The 24,628-nt window shown below is 43.5% G+C and overlaps 1 protein-coding gene across 4 annotated transcripts in view; it reads right to left on the bottom strand.

Moving 5' to 3' along the window:
- The window catches only part of FBXW11 (F-box and WD repeat domain containing 11), a 57,077-nt gene that overhangs the window by 17,068 nt on the left and 15,381 nt on the right, over positions 1 to 24,628 (bottom strand). For 3 of the 4 annotated variants that reach the window (XM_063413284.1, XM_063413285.1, XM_063413283.1), the window contains 4 exons: positions 6,661 to 6,723; positions 5,409 to 5,634; positions 2,048 to 2,234; positions 1,178 to 1,268 (listed from right to left, as the gene is read on the bottom strand). In XM_063413284.1, coding sequence (XP_063269354.1) covers positions 1,178 to 1,268; positions 2,048 to 2,234; positions 5,409 to 5,634; positions 6,661 to 6,711 — 555 coding nt within the window. In that variant the 5' untranslated portion in view covers positions 6,712 to 6,723. Of the gene's footprint in view, positions 1 to 1,177; positions 1,269 to 2,047; positions 2,235 to 5,408; positions 5,635 to 6,660; positions 6,724 to 24,143; positions 24,166 to 24,628 lie in introns of those variants that run through there. The other variant, XM_063413282.1, reaches the window with a different exon arrangement.

Consider the following 24,628-nt stretch of genomic DNA (forward strand, 5'->3'; position numbering starts at 1 on the left):
TATGCAAACATTTTCATGGTGTTTTTTGCCCACTTTCTTTACAGAACTAGGCCAAAACTGTGCAGAAAGCAAGAAAATATCACCAAAAGCTCTTAATCTGACAGGCTTCTTATCACTGCAGTGTCACTCTCTTTCCCTACAGGGAAAATACATCTCCCCTCCAATAACAAAGTGGATCATTCAGCTCACAGGTAAATACCAAGTTTGGTCATACTTTGCCTAGGGTGTATTTCATGCTCAGATCTTTATCTTTAAATGTCTATAAATAATGTAACAAGGTTTATAAAAAGGTATTTGAAAAATACATTACGGCTTCCAGCAGAACCATTTTACAGCTGGGTTCAGAGTTGAGGATAATTTTGTTTCCTGAGTGCCAAGCAGCACAAATTGCCATTCTGCAGAGTGATTCCATTAGTTCACATCTGTCTTCAACATCAAAACACATTTCCCCACTAATGAATTTCAGACCAATAATTTCCCATCCTGAAATAAATCCATGACAGGCTGTGGTGTAACTTCAGAGCTTTGTGGTGGGTATAGCAAACAGAGCAAGAGACATTCTCTCCTGCTGGCAGAACACTGGGATGATCCTGATTTAGCAGAAATATTTCAAAACCACTAAGCAAGCCCAGCTCTGTCAATCTCAAAACAAGATAGGCGAAATTTTATAATTGAAGCTTCTTTACCACTGATGCCCCTATGGGTTCATAGTCATAGGACTGATGATTGCTCCCATCAAACCACTGCAGAAAGGAAAAATCCCCTATGGGGACCAAAGATGTATTTGCAACATCCAGTCAATGCTTTAGAAGTAGTAAGTTACATTTTAAATAATTGGTGTTTAAGGCATCAACCTCAGATCACCTTCTAAGTGAGCGTGACCAATATACTGAACATTCAACAATACAGGGAATTATCTTGGAGCAGTGTGTCCTAAACCTGCTATTGTATTAAAATCCATAATCTCAGAAGAGTTCCAAATTCTTTAAATGCAAAAAGAATGGTGTTGACACCTAAACTGATGCACCTGCTGTGGCAGGGAGTTGCTGAGGGTGTTTTTTACATCATCCCAAGAGCAGCAGTGATACATATTCATTGCTCCAACATTCACCACCTTTGGAACCCCAAAATCAGCACCATTATCTGTCCTGCAGACAGCATGGATCAGAACACCTACCTCTATATCCTGGATTATCTTTGGGTATAAGGATCTGTAAAACGAATTGGGGGGCCCATCTGTTGGTCTGTTTTTGAACAGGTACTGATCCCTAGAAAGGAGAAACAGTTTTCAGTGTACCACAAAGAATCCAAACTTCACAGGAATTCAAAGCCTGCCCAGAACAAACCCTCAGCACATATTCTCAGAAATAATTGGAAGAATTTTTAGTATCACCATTACAACCCTTGTGACTTTGCAATTTGACAAATATTTAAAATGTCCAAGGTTAAAAAGATAACAAGTGTTTTCCAGTTCTGATTCCCTGCTCCACAAGGTCTCCAGGCAGCAGGGTGCCATCCCCTTGCTCTGTACATGCCTTTGCTCAGGCATACCACTAGAGAGCACAGGGAAACAGGTTTCTGAGGCAGAGCAGCTCTCCAGAAACTCGGGAAGGACAGGAAGAATCCACTGCCACAGACAGAAAGGGTTTTTCTGAGAGGCTTCTGCAGCCCAAGCTGCTATTTTACACTTTAAGCAAAACAAAACAAACCAACCCAAAAAAAAGTCGAATTGGAAATATTTCACTTGAGAAAAAGCCCTGCAAATGTGCTGCTACTGTTTTTTGTGAGTTGATGGAATTGATTGTTCTCCCTGCAATATAGAAATTCCAAATTTGCACAGACTCAAGCAAGAAAAAATGCTGATGGACATGGAAGCGCAACAGGACAGGGACAAAGCCGGAGCAGAAAGGAGAGCCAACAGCTTTGGCCTCCAGGCCCAGTAGAGATCAGGAGCTCAGCAATACCCATTTACTCTAAACTTCCTTTGGGGCAGAGCTCATTGGATTTGTACAGGAGGACACTGCAGCACGTGAGGTCAGGTACTTACCAACCCCTCCTCTCCGAGAGCCCCTTCCAGAGCGGGTCTGTGCGTACCATTCTCTCAATGAGCTTTTTCCATAGCATCCCCTCCGAGATGACCCTCTGCCACTCCTTACACACCAGCTCTGCTGCACACAGGGATCTGGCATCGAGATAGGAAAGGATGTTTTCTGCTATGTGATCTAAGCCTTGCTCTACAAAGAAATGAAGAGCAGTCAGTGAGTACACAGAAACAACCAAACCAGCTTTGCAAGACACACGAAGAATTCAGAGCTTCAGGGCCTGGCAGCAACAGGAGAACACGACCATAGGCAGAGGCACCAGTTACAGGTGAGTGCACACAGAGACACCAAAGTATCTCCAAGGTTTTATGTCTTTCCTGCCAGTTGGACTGTCCTGCTGCCCTGGAGGGTGAATCAACACAACAGTGGAGCAAAAGCACCGTGGGCAGGCCCAGGGAGGGGATTCTCCCCTGCTCTCCTGAAATCCCACCTGGAGCAGGGATCACAGCTCTGGTGTCCCTGACACAAGGACATGCAACTGTCGGAGCAAGTCCAGAGGAGGCCACTGGAGCCGCTCCCCTACGGAGCCAGGCTGGGAGAGCTGGGAATGTTCAGCCTGGAGAAGGGAAGGTTGTGTGGAGACCTCAGAGCCCCTGCCAGTGTCTGAAAGGGCTACAAGAAAGTTCCTCTCCATCAGGAACTGGAGTGCCAGGACAAGGGGGAATGGCTTCACTGGCAAAGGGCAGGGTTAGATGGGATATTGGAGAGAAATTCTTCCCTGTGAAAAAGTCACTGCTAAGTCTGTTCCTTATTTCAAAGGACCTGCAGTTTTGCTTTCCACAAAGTTTCCCTGAACCTGTGGTGTTGAATAACTTCATTTTCGTGAGTAACACACACCCCTTGGCCAAGCATGAAAAAAACCTTTCAAACCAGGAGATGACGACCTTTTTAAATTTTCCACTTTATCTCATGACAGCCCACTTTAGGCTTCAAATAGTCCTGACAAATCAAAGAAACTACTGTTATTTTTTTAAAGCTTGAAGAAAGTATGTTCATACAGTCCTCCACTGCACACTGAATTTCACATGGCCTTCATAAAAATGAACAGCAGCAGAAATCAGAAACTAATACATGTAAGTCTTACTCATTTATTGATTTATTCTACATAATTTAGAGGACTATAACATAAGTCTTGTGGGCCTGTCCTTCATGTCTGTGCTTTGGACCTGTTCCTATTATGTTAATTAGGGTAAATATTTCAGTTGACAGCTCTTTTGAATGTAGCAATTTAAATCTGTGCACTTCTGCTAGCAGTAAAATCTCAAGAATAGATTTGATGTCAGACAGCATGCAGGACTAAGTTTAAGAGACATTAAGGCCTGAAATAGCTGCATATCTCTGTTTTACATTGAAAGACAGTGATTTGTTTTAGGAGATTTCTGAAATAGGTACTAAAACCTATTCATTTTCTGAAGTAAAATGAGTTTGACATCTATTGGTAGACTTTTCAAAGGAAAACATGACACCCATCCCTTATGCCTCTACAGAGTCTTTGCAGTTTTACAGAAAAATGGTAAAAAAGCTGTTGTTGATTAGAGGGAGCAGCTGAAAGTTTGGTTGAATTTCAATAATAAATTCAAACAATTAAAATTCACAGGGATTTCAAAGGTCCATGTATAAATATCACTTTGTATGAAAATGAAACCCAAATGTGAGTTGTCAACTCTCTAAATGTGATCAACATTAGATACAAAACAGGCACTTAGATCAGGAAACACACCACAGTTACCACTCTGTTACTGAAAACAATGGAAGTCAGATTCCATCAACTCTTCTGTCATTTTTCCTACATTCTCACAGGTGTAAAATTGGTCAGGATAGGAGTGAGCAAAAACTACACCTGTTCAAAACAAAAGATTTTGACTTCTTCAAAACAAGTGAAGCAATCTTTCAAAAAGGCATCATGAAATATCCTTAGTTAGAAGGGACCCACAAGGATCATCAGCTCCAACTCCTGGCCCTGTACAAGATGACCCCAAAAATGTCTCCATGTTCCTGAGAATGGTACTCCAGTTATCCTTTAATGTGATTGCAGCCCGACACAGGACTGATTTCAATCAGCTGGGATTAAGTTCCTGGGTAAATTTAGACAGATGTTCTTCGCACGCCACAGAACCTTCAAGGAAGGCTGAATATGGGAACAATTCCCAGTATTTACATTGGGAAAAAGTAACAGAAGTTGTAATGATGTATTTTGATACATACAAATGTGGTGTAAACAAGTGTCATCTTATAAAGATCCCAAAATTTTCTTAAGCAGAAATAGGTAACATGAAAGATCTGTATAACTCTGTGTCAGCCCTGAGGTATAAAAACAAAATAAAACTAACTGAATATCAGATTTGCACATGTAGGGTCCGGAAAGTCAATCCTAGGAGAAGCAGCTGATTTGGATCTTTAGGATTTAGCTTTTAGGCTTGCATGGCCTCCTCTTCCACCCTCAGTGTTCAGCGTTGTCTGGCACTCCTGGGATAACCCCAGAGGCTGCTCACACACTGCAGGGTAAGGCTGGGCCAGTGAGTTGCCAGGGGCACACAGAACACACTGATCACTCACCCAGGCTGATTTCCCACTCCACAAACAATGTCCACGCATTTCCCTTTCCAAGAATCAAATGAATCACTACCTCCAGCAACAAGAATCCAGAGATACAATTTCTTGCAAAAATTAATGGAAAAACAAATACAACTTTACCATCGGATTACAACTTGGAGATTCTATATATCCACTTCTTGCTGCTCTGCGTTTTTGTGAAAAAATGCATACAGCAAGTGTAAAACCAGATTTCCTATCTGAACATATCAACACAGCCTGACACTTGTGCGTGTCAGAAGGGGTTGTGAGTAACTGAAAGGAGTGATCAGGACTGGACAACACAATAAAAATCCACAAGTGTTTCTGCTCCTATGTTAGCAACAAGAGTAGACAAACCACATGCACTCATCTAAGCAGAAACTCAGCACAATCAAAATGTAAGACCTGCTAAACTAAAATACCTCTGCAGTAGTATTTTCTGTATGAAAAAGGACTTCAGACCAAAGCCTGCAGATACACAACTCTTGTGACAACTCAGTTCCAATTCCAGGAGAAATTCTTTGGGATACACCAGTCCAAATATTTTAACATGGAACAACACTGGCATCCAGTGGCCAATTCAATTAATCACAGAGGAGATTCAGCCACCCTGCTGCCCTTGTCTGCACCAGGAAGGGGCACTGGATCTCTGAGGGACAATGGAAATGTGGAGGATGTTCCCAAGAGGCTGCACACCCCAGAGCAAACCCTTGCTCCATGCCTTGGGTTTACCTGGCAGCGCAGTGATGAAGTCCCGCTGTAACATGGGCTTCAGGTAAGAGTTAATATGTCCATGCTGATAGTGACACATTCGGGAAATGAGGTGTTCCACAAATTCCACTTGATCTGATTCAGACCACTGGTCAAAATATTTTATACACAAGTCTTTTTCCTTTTCGTAGTTTCCTTCCGATGGTCTTTTTCTTGAGACAATCACAGATGAAGTTCCATTACTTATCTGGGGTTGGAAAAGGAACATTATTGATATGTCAGTATATCTTTAAATATTGGTACTTATAAACTATAGGAACAGCTAATAAAAAGTCTCTCAAGGAAGAACATGTAAGAAGCTGCAAAGAAACAATCAAAACTGAATTTTAAAACACATTATTCAGGAAATGAATTACATCAGATGAATTTCAAAGACTTTTCAAAGTCTTTCATAGACTTTGCTTGTAAATTACTTCTTACACTGAAAGTCTCGAATTCTTCCCTTACACCTCTTACCACTTAAACCGCAAGGGATGTAATTGTTTTTAGAACTACCTTTCCCAGCTCAAAGCAGTAGTTTCTGGGCACGTTGCAGTTTGTCTCCACAAATGTTTTGCTCAGATTCTGGTAGTTAAAATAAGAATTCGAGACTCTCATGTCAGTGTTGCACTGGTTGTCCACAAATAAAGACTGAGAATCAAGGGCTCTGTTTGCTTTTGCAGAACAGCTCCTGTAAATGTTTAGGACATCCACATGAACACCTCATTAAAATCCTGAGAGCTTCAGCTCCACATCAGGATGGCCCAGAACACCCCAGCAGGAGTCACTGCTAATTAGTGAGCACAGCCTCAGAGTGATGCCAGCTCCTCTGAGGCCCTCAGAAGCCAAGGAGCTGCTGGGGAGCAACTAGCAGCTCCACAATATTCTCAAACTTCTTCAAATCAAATGGGTTGTGCATCCTTGCCATGCTGAACTTCTCTTTTTAAACAACAGTCACATGCTCAGAAATATAAATGAACCTTATTCCCAATGATGCTTTGACGCAGCATTGTCCATCCAAGGTCGGCACAAACTACAAAATCTGAGCAAAGCTGATAATTTCTCAAGAATTATCCACTGGTATCATCTTTCACTTAAGGCTGAGCTAATTTTAGGAGGATACAGCCAACGACATCCAAGGATGATTATGCAGGCCCAAGATTTGGACATTTCTCAAAAGCAGGAACATATAAAATCCTGGTACCTTCTCCTTCTACATCCATGTTAGGCCTACCTGCCACAGGGTATTTTTCTTTGGAGACTCATCTTCATTCTGATCCTCCATTACTGACGTGTTCTGGAAAAAAAGAACACATATTACTTCAGCTTTTTACTCTGTGACAATTTCTTGCTCTACAAGCATTACGGAAAAGCAAATCAATTAAACACATAAAATTCATTTTCCCAGTGAACAAAATTCTCAAAGACTTCTGGCCACAAAACCTGAGTATTATAAATAAATTCCCCTTTTAACTGACATGTTTATCAATTCCATTTACTGTAAAGATAACTCCCCAACCCCGCTTCAATTTCCTTTGACAGATTTTCATGCAGCCTTTCAACGCTTTTCTCACTGGGAAATAAATTCACTTTCATCCTACTCAAGCCAAAGCAATTAAACCTGTCAATGTATTCAACCAGCACTTTCTGCCAAAGTTAAATTGCATACAGCTAGGCAAAAAAAAAAGAAAAAAAATATCACTATGTATTACTTACATGCAACAAAATATACTTTTTTCCCAGCTCTAGGAATAGGGATCATTCTCTGCAGATCATCTCTGCAATTCACTGCCCAGGCTGTGCCTACAACCCTTGGCAGTCACCTCTGCCTTTATTGCAGAGCTCTCTCCACATCAGAATTGCTCCTTACTACTGCTTCCCTCCCTTTCCTTCACCAACAAAAGATGGAAGGATTTCTATAAACCTTCAGCTGCAAATGTTTCTCTGAGCTCACCTCTGTCTCCCAAAATCTTTCCCTCCTTTCCACCCCTGTTGTTGATGAGCTGCTCCCTTTTGCCCCCTGGCACAGCCACCACCTCTTCCTCCCTGCTCCCAAATCCCCCATTCCCAGGCAGTTCCAACTTCCCCCAGCCCTGCCCTCCCCATCGCTGTGCCCACGGGACTGGCAGAGCGTCCGCAGGACAAACTGAGTGTCCTCAAACACTGTCTGTATTTATTTCAGCCTTCTTCCCTTTTGACTCAACAGAAATGGGAACAAGGGGCTCAGGTAAAACACACAATGGAATAAGTCACACCATTCCCTTACTCCTGCCATCCTGGATTATGGGTAACTCCTTAGAAACTACATCCACTCCCACTCAAAACACAATTCCATCTCAAAAGCATTCATCTCTTCTTTCTTCCATGAGGATATGCTGCAAAAACCCAGCGAACCTGGAAAATGGGCAGCATCCTGTCTATAGCAACCCTTCTCCCCCTGCCCAACTGCCTTGGCTCAAGCTTACCCTGAGCCCTCCCTGAAGGTGCCACATGCATTTTGGATGGCAGGATAAAAACTGTGACCACAAGTGATGGGAAGACTCAACAGAACGTGTGTGTTCTGACACACATGACAATGATGTGTACAAGCCCAGGAGGTGGCTGGAGGAGAATCCAGAAAGGGATAAATGCAGGACATGTTTGAGGTGACTCCACAAAAACATGGATTTTAGTGTTTCTGGACATACACCGAACAGACAGCCACACCCTCCATGGTTTTTGAAGCCACAGCCTCTGCAGGGCCATCCCACTTCTCCACAAGTCCCAAGCAGCCCCTCTCACTGGGGGTGCAAGGGGTGCTCTCCCACAGCAGGGAACACACAGCAGCCCCTCACTGACTGGCTAGCCCACATTCTGGAAAGCAAACATGCCACCAGGGAACTATGCAGGGTGTCTTTGACTTTACTTTATTTCAATATGAATAGCTAAAAATACTCATTAGAGTGATTATACGTTGTTAACGGTGCATCCAATTAGTGTGTCCTTAAATGAGTAAGGAACATCTCATCTCCTTTGGCAGCTGAAGGCTAAATAAACCCGTGGATCCTGGGAGCTACAAGCAAGGAACACTGAGAATATCGAACAGGTGGTTTGGGTCAGCAAATTCAGCAGAAATCCCACATTTTATCCATTGATCCCCCCTAACTTTCCTTCAACAAACTATGAGGGGGCTCTGCCATTGCATTTCTCTCTTTATCAGAAAATCTCAGAGATCTTTGCCAGCTTTCCCAGGGATGGAGACTAAGAACTGCCTCCTAAACACAGTGTCATTCTGGGAACAGCCAATAAAACTACAGCACAGCAGCACTGTGACACAGAGTGTAGGGACACAAATGTCATCAAAATCAGCAGACTTCCACACCAGCAGATTGCAGAGTGAGTTTCCCTCTGTGCTGTGCCCCTACTCAATTCCACCATGCCTTCACTGCTACCCAGGGAAATAACTGGTAGGCTTTGGGGAGAAGCTACAGCCTTGAAATGTCACAGGATCACAGAATCACTAAGGATGGAAAAGACCTCAAGGACCATCAAGTCCAAGCTGTGCCCAAGGTCCACTGTGTCCCCAGCCCAGAGCACTGAGTGCCACCTCCAGCACTTCCTTGGACACCTCCAGGGATGGGACTCCAAATGCACTGCTGCCCTCTCCCTCTCATGGGAGAGACACTCCCATGTCCTGTCACCATCTGAGCTGTAACTTTGGGGGCACATAACACAGCTTGATTTTTAGGCTGGAAATGAACACAGTATTCAGATATTTCACCAGGAAGTTGGCAGCTGCATTAATTTAATGGTATCTACTACTACAGCTTCTTGTGTTCTCTCTTTTCCCATCCTGACTCATTCCACACTTTCTTACTGTATTATAGAGCCTTTCAATCCTTCATCCTTTCCCTTTCTGCTCCCAAATACCTATTTTGTTTTCCCTATTATACCTTTTCTTTCTAATAAACTCGTTCTGCTTCTCTCTTAAAACACTTCATTTTGGGGTCATCACACAAATCCCAGTTCAGACTCCAGTCTCTATCTCCAGCACTTAAGCCTACTAATTGGAGACCAGGAGATGATGGGTGGATCCTGCCCTGTTGTCTGGAAGAAGCAATTAGACAGCTCTGATCTGCCCTGTCCATTCCCAGCACTAGGCAGATGAAGGATTTCAGAATTCCTGACAGCTGGTGTCACCAGTCCTGGCTCCTGGGCTCCAGCCCTTGTGCAAGAACACCAATAGGCATCTGCAAGTCCAGCTCTTCCCTTTCCTCAGTGGCACCTCTTGTTCACCCCATCCATCTCCCATACAGCCAGCTTCCCAAGTGGCTTTGAAGTGGCATTACCACAGATTTCACCCCAATTCCCTGCAGCTCTGCTGCTGAACAGCTCCAAGGCCTGATGGAAGCACTGACATCTCATCCCAGTGATCCCTGCAAGGCCGAGCTGCCCTTGCAGACACTCCCCAGGCTTGATTTCGACCCCCACAGGAGCCTTGAAACGTCTCACAGTGCAACCAGAGCTTCTAAATATTGTCAATTCATCTTGTTTATATGTTCATTTTTTCCAGAGATTCTTGTGAAGTTGCTCACGGCTCTTGCAAAAGTAGAATGATTATTTCCAACCAGCTGTCATTCCTTAATTAGTCTGCCTGGAGTAAGTGCTCTCTATCCCTACTGGGAACAGCAGCGACAGCCAAGAGATAACAATGGGTCCAAGCTGGGATGTTTTGTTGCTTCCTCACAGTTGTTAAAATCCAACTAAATCGAGGTACACTGAGCAAAATCCCAACCTCTATTTCCACCGACTGTAACCAGAAATGGCAGTAAAATTCATACATTGCTCCACAAGCTGGGTAAGTTTAAAAGCTCATTTCCTGGAGATTTGCATCCCACATTCCTTGCTTAGTCCTGCAGAAACTTCAGGCTTTCTTTAGTCTTTCTGCTCCACAATACCTCATGTTTGTGGGATTTCTATGGGGTGCAGAAAACCATGGCAAAACCAGGTTCACAAGTTACTTGCAGAGAAAGAGGTTCTGACAAGCCTAATTACATCAAGCTAATTCCCTCTGGAGATTATGAGAAGTTTCTGAAATAGAAACAACTATGAATGAATCCCAAAGGCAAAGAAATCATAGGTACTCTAAAACTCCACAAATCAGAGAATCAATTAAGATCCTTGGATACCAGGTAGCAACTGATACCTGAAGCACATCAGTTCCATATATGTGAGGCTGTGAGGGGCAAAAGCACCTCATGTTTTCCTGCAGGTGAGCAGCACTGCAAGGCTCCCCTCCCTCACAGCAGGTGCAGGAAAAGCTGCACCTCTTCCAGCAGAAATCCATCAAACCTGGACAGGCTGCTCCAGATTTCCAGCAGGCTGGGTTTGCATCAGGCTCCAGGAGCTGGGAGTGCCTTGAGTCACTTAATTGCCTGGGCAGGGGAACAGCCTGGTGCAGCTTTGTTCTTAACCCACTTTGAGCTCCAGTATCAGGAGTGCAATTATGGAAGTGATAGCAGGAAATCCTGGGAACTGGGGCAGGACACACAAGTTTCAGCACTGAGCAAGGCTCATAAGACTGCTAAGTATCTCTAATGATAAGGTTTTCCCTGACAAAGAAAGGATTCACAGAATACAGAGGATGAATGGACCGCACAAGACAACAGCCGTGTTGCCTTAAAAAAACAGAAGAGTGTCTTATATTTGAGCTTCAATGAAAGGAAAAGGAAGTAAGAACCTCTGTGTCCCACTGCCCTTGAAACTACACCAGTAATTCTCATCTAAGTTAAAGACCCAGCTAAATCTTCAACAGTCCAACTTTTCACAAGATTCCCATTCCCTGGGAAAAAAACCCAGGAAATTTTAGTTCAAGTTACAAAATAAGCAAAACAAATTAAAACAGTTCAGCTAAACAGGCTCTGATGTCCTTTAACAAACCACATCTGACTTTGAAGAAGCTGAAGAACCAACACAAAATAACTAATACGTACTTGGATACCTCAGAATCAAACTCTGCAGGTGGAGTACGCCGAGCTGGAGCTTCAACCCCTTCCTGAACCCAGCTCTGCCACACAGGGACTGCTGGGGGTCCCAGCACACATTTCCCAGGGAAAGTGAGGAATCCACCATCCTCTGAGACAACTGGAGCCAGCAGCAAGGGAGGAAGCTGGGCAGCCATCTGCACCAGCTAAAAGTGATCAGCACGTGCCCCTCATGGCTTCCTGCTTTTATTAGAGCCAGAAACTGCCAAATGCTTCAGAGCATTTCCAAAGGAATGTGAGCCTCTCCTTGGGGAGAAATGGGCAACATTTGCTAACCCAGGAACTTGTTAAATCATGTTTATTAACAACATCTTGACAGTTGATCAGGGATAGGAGGAGATTTTGCTCTTTGAACTATGAAGATGCTCTTAGTAGAAATGTGCTGTAACACAAATACAAAATTAATTTGGAGAACTGCAAACCTTGACTGCACAAGATGGGAAACAACCCCTCTCACAGCAAGGACCAAATCTCTTCCTTCTCACCTTCCTCAAGATCTGTCTGTGAAGAAATGCAAAAACTCTGATATACCCAGGTTCTGTTGGCCTCCTAGGCCCCTAGGGACAGCTGGTTCTCCTCCAAACATAAAAGTTCACTCTGCTGACCATGGTCATGTCTATATTTGATGTCTGCATTAGTAACTGCTTGCTTCAGCTTAAACTAAACTATTTATGTAAGCACTGGGGATCTGCACAAATTAGGCTGAACATGCTTCAATTCTTACCTAGCTCACTGCTCTCCCAGTTGCCAGGTTTTATTTTAGTGCAGCTATTGCTGGAAGTTCAAACAAAAATATACTTAAAATACTTAAAGAGTCTACCAAGAGCCAACAGCTGAAGGCAAAATTAGAAAAAAACCCCTCATAACTGAAAATAGGGCATCAATTCTTATTTGGCCTCTGACTAACCACCAAAAAGTTTCAAGGAAGACATGCTGAATTCAGCACCACAGTTCCCCAGTTTGTGTATCAAGCTGCTACAAACTCTAAATTTGATCACAAGAAAGTTTTTAAAGGTGGTAAGTTTTTAAAAGATATCTAAGGCTCTTCCATACCTCAGTTTGACACCTCTCAAGGGTTTCTTTTGCAGGAGGTTTTGGCCAGAGCAATAAATTCCCCAAAGCTAGAACTGTTTGCTCTTGCATCTGTTCAGAGAAGGAAAATCTCAAGCCATTCCTCACCTAAATGTTCCAGAACAGTTATTTCTGCTGGTGCCAAAGACTACAAGCAGTCACTAAGCAGATCACTCTGCTTAATCACCAATGCTTTGATGATTGGTAATTAGTAGCACTATTTTTCACTCTGTTTCAAGAGTATCAGTCCTCACCTTAAAACTCATTACAAATTAGCTTGCTAATCTTGTATGTATGTGTGTGTGTGTATATATATACACACACATAAAACTGTGTTTCTTTGAGTATTGAGTATGTCTGACTTCACATGGAACTAATAAAATCATGTAAATCATCTCTCTCTGTGTTTCTTGTCAGCTCTCCCTTCAGCTCCTGGAAGGCCAGACTCAGATCTCCTCTGAGCCTTCCCTTTTCCAGGCTGAACAATCCAAATTTTCTCAGCCTTTTCTCATGGGAGAAGTGCTCCATCTCTCGGATGACCCTGGTGGCCCTCAGAAGTCAGGTCAGTGTGAGCTGTGGCCAGAGTCACACCACATAACTTGTTTTTAAACTGAAATTACACATGCAAATGCTCAGCAGCGCAGAATAACTCTTCTGATCCAATTCCATGAAACACTAAGCAAGGACTCCAACTGCACCAGTGAGCCTTTGGTGATGGTACATCCTTTTATCAGGCAGCTCTGTGCCCAAAGCACAGCCTGAGCCTGCCTGGCAGGGCAGGAATTTAATCCTTATCCCAGCCTGTGAAGGACCAGAGCCGATGGAGAACTGTAATAGCGAAATCACTCTGGGGCTTTCAGAACTTCTGAAATAACGTATTACATGTTCTCAAAAATATTCACATCAAAAATTGTCACTGTTAGTTCAGTTTAGGTTGTCATAAGAAACAAAACAATTGCACTTCTGTCCAAGTTAGAGATGTTTTCCAGCATACCTCCATTTCCACACAGCAAGCTGCTGTCACCAGAAAACCAATGTAGTTACTGCAATCCCAAGAGACATCCAGTGGGGGTTTGGTTTGGTTTTAAATATGCAGAAACTGGTTAGTTCTTAAGGGCACCTTATCTCAACAGGTACTGCAGGATCACATTAACAATACCTTCCTTGCAGAACTGTTTCAAAGACACCCTAAACTCTCCTTTAGTGTTCTGAATGTATGGAGTAAAGAGTCAGTAACCCAAACCTGCCTGTATCCATCCTGTAAAAAGCATGTTGTATTTACAAGGACAATGAGCAGAGAATTGTGTAATTGTAGCAATTTGATGACTCATCCCTGCACCAAAGCACGGCCTGCAAAACTCACATGGTGCAAACCCTTGTGCTGAATGGAAAACCAGAGCCCAAATACACTGAGAAACCACTCACGGTCCCCCTGCCCCTCAGACAGAGAGCACCACTGATGCAGGAGCAGGAGAAATGGTAAAGGCAGTTGGCTCATCAGCCAGGCCAGGGCTGGGGGCTATGTTAAGGTGCTCATACTCCGCTTGTGTTGCCAGGGGGAAATAATAATATTAATAATATTCTTAATATTATTAATATTAAGAATATTATTAATAATAATAATCTCCCAGCTTGTGCAAGAGCAGCCAACAATAAGAGGAGCCAGCAAGGCTCCCTGCAAAGCCTTGCCTGCGGCTCACTCAGATGAAAACTGGATTCATTTTCCCACCCCTGTCCAGCCCAAGAGGAGATTTAACTGCACCTTCAACCTACAAGCGGTGTTTGTTTTCCAGGTGTCTCAGTTCCTGCCTTTCATTGTCCAGTCACTCAGCCTTCCTTGGTAGACACTAATGTGTGCAGGAAACCCAAGCCACATTCCTGCCAGAGCAGCAAAATCTCAATACTCCAATTGTGTATCAGAGCATCAGGCTTATCACTGATATATCACTGCCAACACTTGCAGTCATCACTTGCCTAAAACATCTCTCAGTTGACTTTCTCTACTCTAGAGGCCAAATACCTCAAAAGAGAAATCCTTTCTGCCTAACTTTTCTTAACTGCAAAATATTTACACCAGAAACACGGCCCGGACAAACTGGCTGTAGGAAGGCCCAGAGATGTCAAGAGCAAGGTATTGGTTTGCTTTTTCAATTGATTTTTTAAAATTAAGAGAAGTTACCACAAGTTCTCAGCTACAATTATTAGTAGTAGTTTTGCACTAATGGTTCATCTATTTTCCACATAAACTCATTTAGGTACAATCGGCACTTTTAATCTTAATTCATCCCAAAGTAGAACAGTTTTTCCTCTGTACTTGTAAGACTCAGAGCAAACTTCAAACCACGTTACTTATACAGTGAACTCAAAGTTCTGAAGGAAAAGAGGAGTTTTTAAAGTTTAAGGTTTTAAAGCTTTGACTACACTGTTACACACTTGCTCAGAACATCTGCACCTATAACTGTATGAAAAGCTACTCTAAATAATTGCATTTTGTTATGCAGTTAGGAGGATTGGGTATGTCAAGCTTTTGGGATTTTTTTTTTTTTTATAATGAAAACATTAAGTCCTATTTACCACCTAAGAAACTGTCTCCAATATCTAGTGAAGAGCCTCTTTATATTTTATTTCCTGTATTAAAAAAGCATCCAAAAGAGAAAACTTGAAAGGAAAATACTGGCTCAAGATTATCATCGCTTTTCTTCCTTTTAGAGCAGATACAAAGAGACCTCTTCAGATCCACTCATCTCATCATTTACAGGACTTGTAAAAGGAAAACAAACTATTTGAAGTTGCATTTCAGTGCTGACTGCTTAGATTAGCACATCTGACCGAGGGTTGAGCACAGAACAACAGCTGAATTCCAGGGCTCCAGGAACAGCCAAGACACTCCAGAGGCAGCTGAGGCATCCCTGCAACCCAACTGCTCCATCAAGCACTGCTGTTCCACAGCCCAGAACCTGCCCCATCCTCTCCTACAAGCTCTGCCATTCCCATGGAGCACCCTTCCCAAAATCCCAGGGGCTGTGTGTACACCCCCACGGCAGGGCAAGGCAAAATCAAATCCCAAAAGCTCTAAAAGCTGGACATTTCTCTCTGCACCACACTCATGGGTAAACAAGGCAGAAGACAGCACTCTGCCCCACACAATTAATAAGTGTTAAGAGTATCCCAGATTAAAGGTAGGATAAGTAACATCTGGGAAGCAGATTTCAGGCTAAGCTAGTAATTAGACCAGTTCAAATTCATCAAAAATAAATCAGCCTCTCTTAAGATTAACTACACATTTGCAACTTGGCTGCCTGGTGCAAAGTTAAAATACTTCAAAGGTTATTCCTGGTTTCCCAGAGGAAATTTAGGTTCAGATCTCTCCTGCTGTTTCCATGTCAAACCAAAGGGAGTTACCTCAAATTGCCATCCCAAAGCGTAACTCTCAGCACGAGGGGTTTGAAGAGCTGTGAAAGGGAGGGAACACTCAAGGGCCTCAGACACTGCAGAACTTTAAGCAGGTTTTGAACAGGCTACTATACAAACTTTTACAGTAAAAGCTACACAAAGGTTACTCAAAGCCACTGAACAGTCTGAAATAATAAACCTGCAGTGAGCCTCAATTATTCATCTTTTGCAAAATAGAAGGTATTTACACACAAAAGAAATACAAAAAAAGCAGCCACCACAATGAAAATTCAATAAAACTGCAGCCTAGAACCAGTGAGCTACTCCAAGAAAGAATCCTATCCGGTCTAAAGTTCAGTTTCCTCCAGAGATGTATAGCAGTGTATTCCAGACTTGGTAGCTCATGAAAGTGTATCAATCTTCACAACTCAGGAAATTCTAATCACTCACTAATTGTCTGAAACACAAGCTTGTTTATGCACAAGTGTGGGTTTGGAACTGCTGATATCCAAGCAACCCAGAACCTGGAGAAAACCTTATCTCCACAAAGGCTGCAGCCTAACTGCAGCTAAAGGAAAAATAATAATTCAGTAATACAAGATGTAAAAAAATACTCAATTTTTTTTTATTATCCACCCAGCCTTGCCTGGGGTTAGGCAGACATTCTGCACTCGAGTGCTGATTTTATCTGGCTATTCAAAGGCATGTGCAATTGCATAATTTAGATTTCACATGATTTATATAATAGATGGTAAATGTTCCAGACCCGGAAGGTCGGCACCACTTCTCTCTCTACAACTTCAAGATCCAGTTGATGAATACAAAAGCACCTCACTGTAAGACTCTACAGAACAGGATTTGCAAACAGCAGGAACAGTTGTCCCACATCTCAGATTCCTGGGTTTGGAAGATTATTTTCAATCCATACCACATCAGTGCCTGATGTCACAGCACAGCCTCTTGTGTGAGAGAAATGTGGCAGAGCTGTGGCACAGGGCAAACCAAAGCCAGGACCAGCTACACCTTGTGCACCCCAACCCCAGTGCTGTGCCCATGGCAGTGCCAGCAGCACGCCCTCCCCAGCGCCTGGGCGGGCTGGCACTGAGGAGGGAAAGCTGCCGGCCCTCGCTTCTGAACACAGGAATAGTCCCAGAGAGTCCCAGCTCTGCTTCCTGGGGCCTGACCCACAGTCTGAAGGGGCTTTGAGAAGGGTAACTCTGGAGTCAGCAAGGCTGAAATAGAATTTCACAGATACTGCAGGATAACACAGATCAGTTACAGCATTGCTCCCCGAGGGCAACATCACCTCAAACTTCTGAGGAATCCCAAATCCCAAAGCCAAGCCTTTCCATAGTGAGCCTTTGCAAACAGGACTATTTCGCCAGAGAAATATTACACAGAGGAGTAAAAAGCTCAGGTTATAGTTCCTTCTTTCTCTGGGTAGCACTTCCAGCAGCGCCCTGTCAGATGGGGATTGGTATCATTTGTTCAGTGCCCTGTTCTGTTTGTAGCCAGCTGTGCTACCCTTGACTCTGATGCCTCCCCTGATGTATTTCGATTCCCCCACCACTTCAAAGGATTACAAGAAACCAACCATCTACGTGAAGACTCTTAAATGTCAGTCTTGAAAGCCCACAAAACAACTCATTAGATGCAAATCACAAAGGCTCAGGGAAAGCTGGTGATGGGCAGCCTGCCACGCACCCAGGAGTTTGTCACATGGAAAGGGTAAGTGTCCTTCTGATGGTGACTCAGAGCGGCACCATCAGTATCAGCGAAACCATCAACACTGGTACCCACACAGCTGCTGAACTCTCCTGAGCAAGGGACTCAGTGGGGTCTGATGAGGAGTCTGCAGTGCAAAGATGCTGCACAAATGTAGTTTCAACCTTGGTGGGAAGTATTTGATTCTATACTTCTGTTTCCTAGAAAATTCCTCTGTGGGAATGAGACAACATCTGCAAGGAAGAGGACTGTCACACACACCCAGAACAGACTGCATCTCCTCCTCTCCTCGGGCAGATTTCCCTCCTCCATTCCTCCCAGCATGAGCATGGCACTGCCAGAAGGCAGGCAGGGAGCAAGGCACGTTTCCTAACACATTTCTTTCCTCCGTAACAGGAACAGAGAGACAAAAAATCCTCTCTTCCACAGGAGGCTGAGAAAGCATCAACACGAGGCAGTGGCTAACAGCACCCCTTCTACAGATGCTTCGGAAGGGCCATCAGCAGTAACAGCTCCTGCCCACCACTTGTGAAACCTCCCAGGTTAACGGGACTGTGCTGCGATTTCTGAGGGACACAATCAATGTCTGACGCTGCACTCACTGCTGCCGCTCTGAGCAATGGGCACTGGATTTGCCAAGGCAAGGTCCAGTGCCTTGCGGTGATCCATGAATTCACCATGGAGAACCTGCCTCTACAGGGACACATCCTGCCCAGTGTGGAATGGACATATTGGGATCTCTGAATGGAACAGGAGAGAATCACTAACAAAAGACAGGCCAACACGTCACCCAAAGGCGTAAGGACTGCATCTCAAAGCTCCAGTGACTTTTGCTGTGTTCAGAAGTCTCTCCTGCAGCAGCAGCTCAGTGACATATCTCAGAGGGACTAATTTCACCACTTCTGCCTCATCTGCCTAATAAAGACAAGTGATTAAATCAACTACTGACTTCTGAATTCTAGCAATTCTTAAGAGAAGACCACGATGCCCACCAAGAGGAGCAGGCTCCTGAAAAGGGTCATCTTCTGTTCAAGCACACTTGGCAGAGCCTGGAGATGAAGAGTATCACCTTTAGTGTTCTCCAAAAACCACTGAAAACAACAAAGTTCAAAAAAAGCACTCGTGTGTATCATGTTGTTTGTAGCAACAAAACTCTCCCCACAAGCAGAAAGGTCAGTGCTTGGCAGTACCCAAATGGTGCAAACCAGGGGAGGCCACCACAGGTGATGCCAACCTGCCATGAGGTTTCACAGGTTCCTCCCCTCTTCTACTGACCACAGGGAACACAGCTGGAATCCTCACCCCCTTTTGCTGACCACAGGGAACACAGCTGGAATCCTCACCCCCTTTTGCTGACCACAGGGAACACAGTTGGAATCCTCAGCAGAAGCCCCAGCCAGCTCCAAGTGACGGATGTACGCCATGTCCTAGGCAAATCAGGAACTGAAACTCACAGATATTTACTCCATTTTGCTGGTTCTCACACGTAAGAGACACATTTCTGCTCCTCAGCTGAGGAAAGCAAAGAGCAGAGATCTGGCTCAGAGCTCAGTCCTGCAATTTACTCCAGTGAGTAACCATCCACGTCCACTTCCAAACACTAGGAACTGACCCAAGACAGAGAAGGTCCTTTCTTGCCTTTAGGAATGAACAGGCTCAGTTAAAAACTAAAGTCATAAAGCCCAAAGCACTTAGATACACGAAGGACACCAGAAAAGTGCTTATCAGAACCCTTCCCTTTGGATAATAAATCATACTTGGAAAAAGTAATCCCTGCCATTTCACATTTCCCCATCCTCCTGGTGTCTGGATCCAGCATCAAGCCATGGCTGGCCACACCACCAGGACACACTACAAGAAGTTGCTGTGACTCTAAGGGATGTCCACACTGCATCCAGAGTGCTCATTCCAATTTAGGCACTCCAAAGGAAATAGGCTGGCAAATGGTGGAGACAACCAGGATGGCCAAGCACTGAAGCACCAGGGTGAGTAAAATGCAATGTTATCCTTTGCAAAATACCTGCAGTAGGTGCAACTGCACCCAAACTGAGCTGTCAGATCAAGCCTCAAAATCTCTAACACCAAAATGAGAACTAAAAAGTTATTACAAGAAACTGCTGAAAACAAACCCCAAACTAGTGTCGCTTTTCAATGAGAGGAGACTCCAGCCAGAAGGAACAACACTGGAAAGCACCACTGCTGATTACCAGAGGGAAAACTGGACATTTTTACCTTGCATTTAGGGACTGGGGAATCCAGGCCATCTCCCTGCCCACACTGTCCCCAAACCCACCAAGGGTAGCCTTAATTGCTTGTACAATGATTGCCTTCGTTTGAAAGCTCTGTGTCTCTGAAAAATCTGTTTAAATACAGGGAACAAGCACAAATATTTCAGATATTGGAGAGAACATCGTGTTCCTTTAAAGAAAAGGAATCAAATATGTATTTCTTTTTAACGGATCTGTTGGACTGTTTCCAAAAAGAAATGGTAACAGTTCCACTGTTTTGAGGCAAAATACCAGAAAACATGTCAAAGAGGTATTTGTAAATTACTTCAGACCTAAGAGAAGCAGCAAAGCAGTTGTCTGGTTATGACAACTCATTTCAACAGCTGCAGCAAATAACATTTTCAAAAGGATGCAGGCTCCAGAGGAACAGGCCACTCATCATTTCCCATTTGTGATTTCATGCTCTGAAGGAAAAGGTTTGAGCAGAACTCATCTCTGGCACTCGCTGTCATTTTAAGAAAACTGCATTGTGGCTGAATTTGTACTGGGAGAAGAGAATGAAGAAGATTTCCTGTTCAATTCTTAGCTTTCAGCTACAAGTTTTTCTAACCACACTTTCTGTTGTTGTGCTTCCCTCTGGTATCAAAATAGAAACATCAACAGAACTCAAAATTAGTAAAGAAAAACAAACAGAGGCTTAAGCAAGTTAATGCTGAATTGTAACATCAGTAAACAGAAAGATAAACTTCCTTCTGGAAACTTCAGTGTTCAAACTGAAAGAAGGGAAATTTATGTTAGATACTCAGCCCAGAGGATTGAATGCCACCTCCGGGGATGGGGACTCCATGAAAAGGAAAATACAGATCCAGGAGCACCTATGGAGCTGGACATCCCACTAGGCAGAAGCCAAGGATAAAGGACAGGAAAGCCAGGGGTGCTATCCCAAGCCTCTGGAGTACTGGGAGAACTGGGAGGAGTCAGGGGAGTCTCAAGTCTGAAAAAGCCACTGCAGGAATGCCAAGATCTGGCCTGTGGAGGAACAAGCTGACATCTCCCACTGGCAGCTTGGGAAGTGAGACATTTGTTGTTCCTGCAGTGAATGAACTCTGTTAAAGCTTTCAGGCCACACGGCCATGTGTGACCGCAAGAAAGAAAAAGGAGTAGGGCACAATAGGCAATTAAGCTGAAAACTTCAAGAATAGATGGAAAGATTAGGAAAGAACCTTTTCCAAGAACCCCAAAGACCTTGGGAAGGTGTAAATAAGCACAACAAAACCTAAGCAGAGTTTCAGAAGAGATATAAAATGATTAAAAAAAAAAAAAAAGTGGAAGAAAAGTGTAACTGAAGACAGGGAAGAAACTCGGTGGGGCAGTATTTGGTTACTGGGTTGATTTCATTATATCTCTCTAATAATTCATTTCCCAAGACTTATTTCATCACCTCCTCCATTATGCAACAATTCAAGTGATGCCTGGGCTCTTATCTTGTGCTGCCTAATGAGCAGTGCTCACTTCACACTGGAGATGTTTAGTCACAGAGCCCAGGACCCTGCCTGTCTCTGCCTGGCAGCCGTGCTGGAGCCATTTCCCAGATCAGCACCACAAAACACACCCAAAACCCTGCCGTGCTCCAAGGATGAAGCCACAGAAGGTGCTGTATCCACAGGGTTGCATCACACACCTGCTAAAAGAACCAGTTTCTCTAAAGACCTAAACAAGAGTTTTTATTTCAGTCTTGCAGAGAAATCCATATCAAAGCAAATGAAAACAGGAGCGATTGGATACCAGAGTGTTCGTGTACAAAAACATTATTAGAGGTAACTAAGCAGTTAAGAGTAAGGCCTTGTAGCAGTTTCAGGTATTATGAACTGGCATTTAATATGTACTTCTCCATGCAACTAGGGTTAAGTGTTAGGAACTTTATTTCCTAATAATATCAATTAAACTAAAAGCCAGAGTAAACGAGAGCAAACCTCAAGTATCACAAATAGGAATAAATATTTTTTAATAAATTACCTGATTCTCTTCTGCATTCATTAACAGCTCACAGAATGCAGAAAGCAAGTTATTTCTCCAGTAAACTGCAGGCACTATGAAGCTGTTTTACTGCATGAGGAAAAGCACAAGAATACACACCCAGACTGAGAACTGGAACACCTCCCCCAGTCCATGGGCAGAGGGGATTTGCTGAAATGCTCCAGCATGATATTAAAGCCTTGTTAGCTTTGATGATTGTTAACAACACCACAGAAAGGAAGAGCAAACCTAATACCTACTTTCTTCCTTTAGGTGGATGGCAGGTGACTGCTGAAACCTAAATGTTTGAAAAGGCCCCAGGTCTGAGTAAGAGCTTTGTGAAGAGATCCTCCAAGGCTCCGGAGTGAAGACTGCTCTTCCCACTTTCTGGCCTGTTCACTGGTTACTCTACACACACACACACAGCAGATACAATCCCAGATAACTTCTGTGAATCACCCAAGAGCTTCTTTATTTCCCTTCCAGCACTTCCTATCAATCATTTCACCCTAACTGAATGTGTGCTACAGAACCAAGAGCTCCTGCTATCTGTGCCCCACCTGATTTGTCCGTGGGCTCAGAGCTCAGGAAACAATGAAGGGCAAGTCACAGTTCCAAAAATAATATAGGGAAAGCAGCTGGTGCCACTTTTGCTTCAAAGTTCCTCTTCAGGCATCACTGAGTCACACACCCAAAAAGGAGAACTTTTTTTTTTTTAAATAATCCTTCATGGACACTTCCAAAAGTCTCAAAGCCTCTTCTGGTTGCAGCTCTACAAAAACAATCCAACCTTAATAATAAGAAAAAGGCCTTAATTTTGGGACAGTATTTCATTGAGCCATGGAATATCCTGAGCTGGAAAGGACCCACAAGGATCATCAAAGTACTTCCCCTAGCCCTGCAGACACTCCAATAATCCCACCCTGCTGAAATTAGAAGTGGCTTGCAAATATTGCCAAGACAGACACCAAACCTGTGGGACTCCACCCTGGCATGACTATAGGCACTCTTCTATAAGCATTATTTGGCCATGAGACTGTTCATTTCCATAAAACTGAATTATCCATCTGTGAATTTGTCTTGGACATGAGTTTTTGTCCTTTCTTCGAATATTCTTTCAAAATTTGAAACATTAAGAATTCAAATGGAAAAACAGATTTGTATTTTAACAAAAAATTTGAAGGAATTTCTGCTTCTGAAAATCAGATTTGCTGAATTTCAGGTGGCCAAATCTTGCAGGTGAGAGGAGAGGTTTTGAAATAACTGATTACTCTCTAAGATAAGACACTGATGATCTCCAGGGGCTGACCTCAAATGGAGTGACACACAAAACTCAATTGTTCACTTTCATTCACAAAAAAAGCAATTTCTTTTAAGTACTCATTTTATACACATGAAAGACTGAACCACTGAATAATGCTCTTATGTTACCAAACAGACTAATGTTAAATAATCCTTGCGTTCTGCTAAAAAATGTTACATTCAGAAACACTTCGGGAAGTGCCACTGTTGCTACACATGTTCAGCATTTTCCTTCCAAGGTAAATACCCTGGGAGTTCAAAATCATTAGTTGCTCCCCAAAGCTCCCTTTTTATCATTTTCAATCCCTCCCAAACCAATGAAGCAGCAATTCCCCATCTATAAATTACGCAGGCTCAGCTCCAACAGCTTACTAGAAGAAAAATAACAGAGAACTTAGGATTTAGTGGTTTTCTATGCAGACCCACTCTCCCCCCACCCCCATCCCTTGTTCTTCACTTCTTATAAGTTAAAACAGCTAACAGGGCATCCCAAAGACCCCAAGGTTCCATGCTCACTCTTCTGCATTCAAACACGTGCAAAGACTAAGGTAAGGCTACACCCAGGACCACGCTTAGGAGCAATAAAAAGCTTATCCTTTCTAAATTAAATCACACAAATATCACAGGCTGGTCAGTTCATTGCAATTTAAGAGAAACGGCAAAGCTCATTATGTTACTTTTAAGTTAAACAAGAAAGCAAAACGTAGCAGGCAACATGCAGAACTATGCTACTGATATCACAACTTCAGTAAACAGGCAATAAAACACAACAGCTCATCCCCCCAACCCTACTGCACAGAAGCCCTTAAAGAGTCACTCCTACAATGCAGTTAAGTAGAAGATTTCAGAAAAGGATGCACAAAAAACATTCAGCAGACATAACAATTTGATTAAACAGAGTCCTGAGAGTTTAACAAGTTCAACAGCATAACATTTACAACAAGAAAGAAGAAAGGCACCTGGAGACATCTGACACTGGGCATGCTCTGCAGGCATCTCAGTGCGCACATGCTCTCTACCAGGTTGGAGCAGCCTAGCCACAAAGACCTTGGCACAGAACACTGCAGGGTGACAAAAAGGAAGGAAGAGAAGAAGCAGTTAGATGCCACAACAAATCACTCAAGGCAGGCAACTCATTAGTATGTTAACGTGGGTACTTATCTATGTTATTTCTACATTCATCACAGTTAGCCGCCAAGGGTAAAATAACCACTGAAGATCCTGTACAGCAACCAAGGACAAGCCATCCCTCTGGCCTGAGCTCTTCTTCCCCCTCTGGAACCTCGTCACTTTAGTGCCCAGCTGAACGTTTTAACTGACTGCCAGCAGCAGGAGTTTTAGTTCACCCACACTGCTGCCCACAGCAGAACTGGGCCAGAGACTTCACCCAGCAACACAGCCTGGCCAAAAGCCCTGCCCAGCTGTGCCCTGCATAGTCCCCCGT

Source organism: Prinia subflava, chromosome 16 (genome assembly GCF_021018805.1).
Source record: "Prinia subflava isolate CZ2003 ecotype Zambia chromosome 16, Cam_Psub_1.2, whole genome shotgun sequence".
Taxonomy (NCBI): domain Eukaryota; kingdom Metazoa; phylum Chordata; class Aves; order Passeriformes; family Cisticolidae; genus Prinia; species Prinia subflava.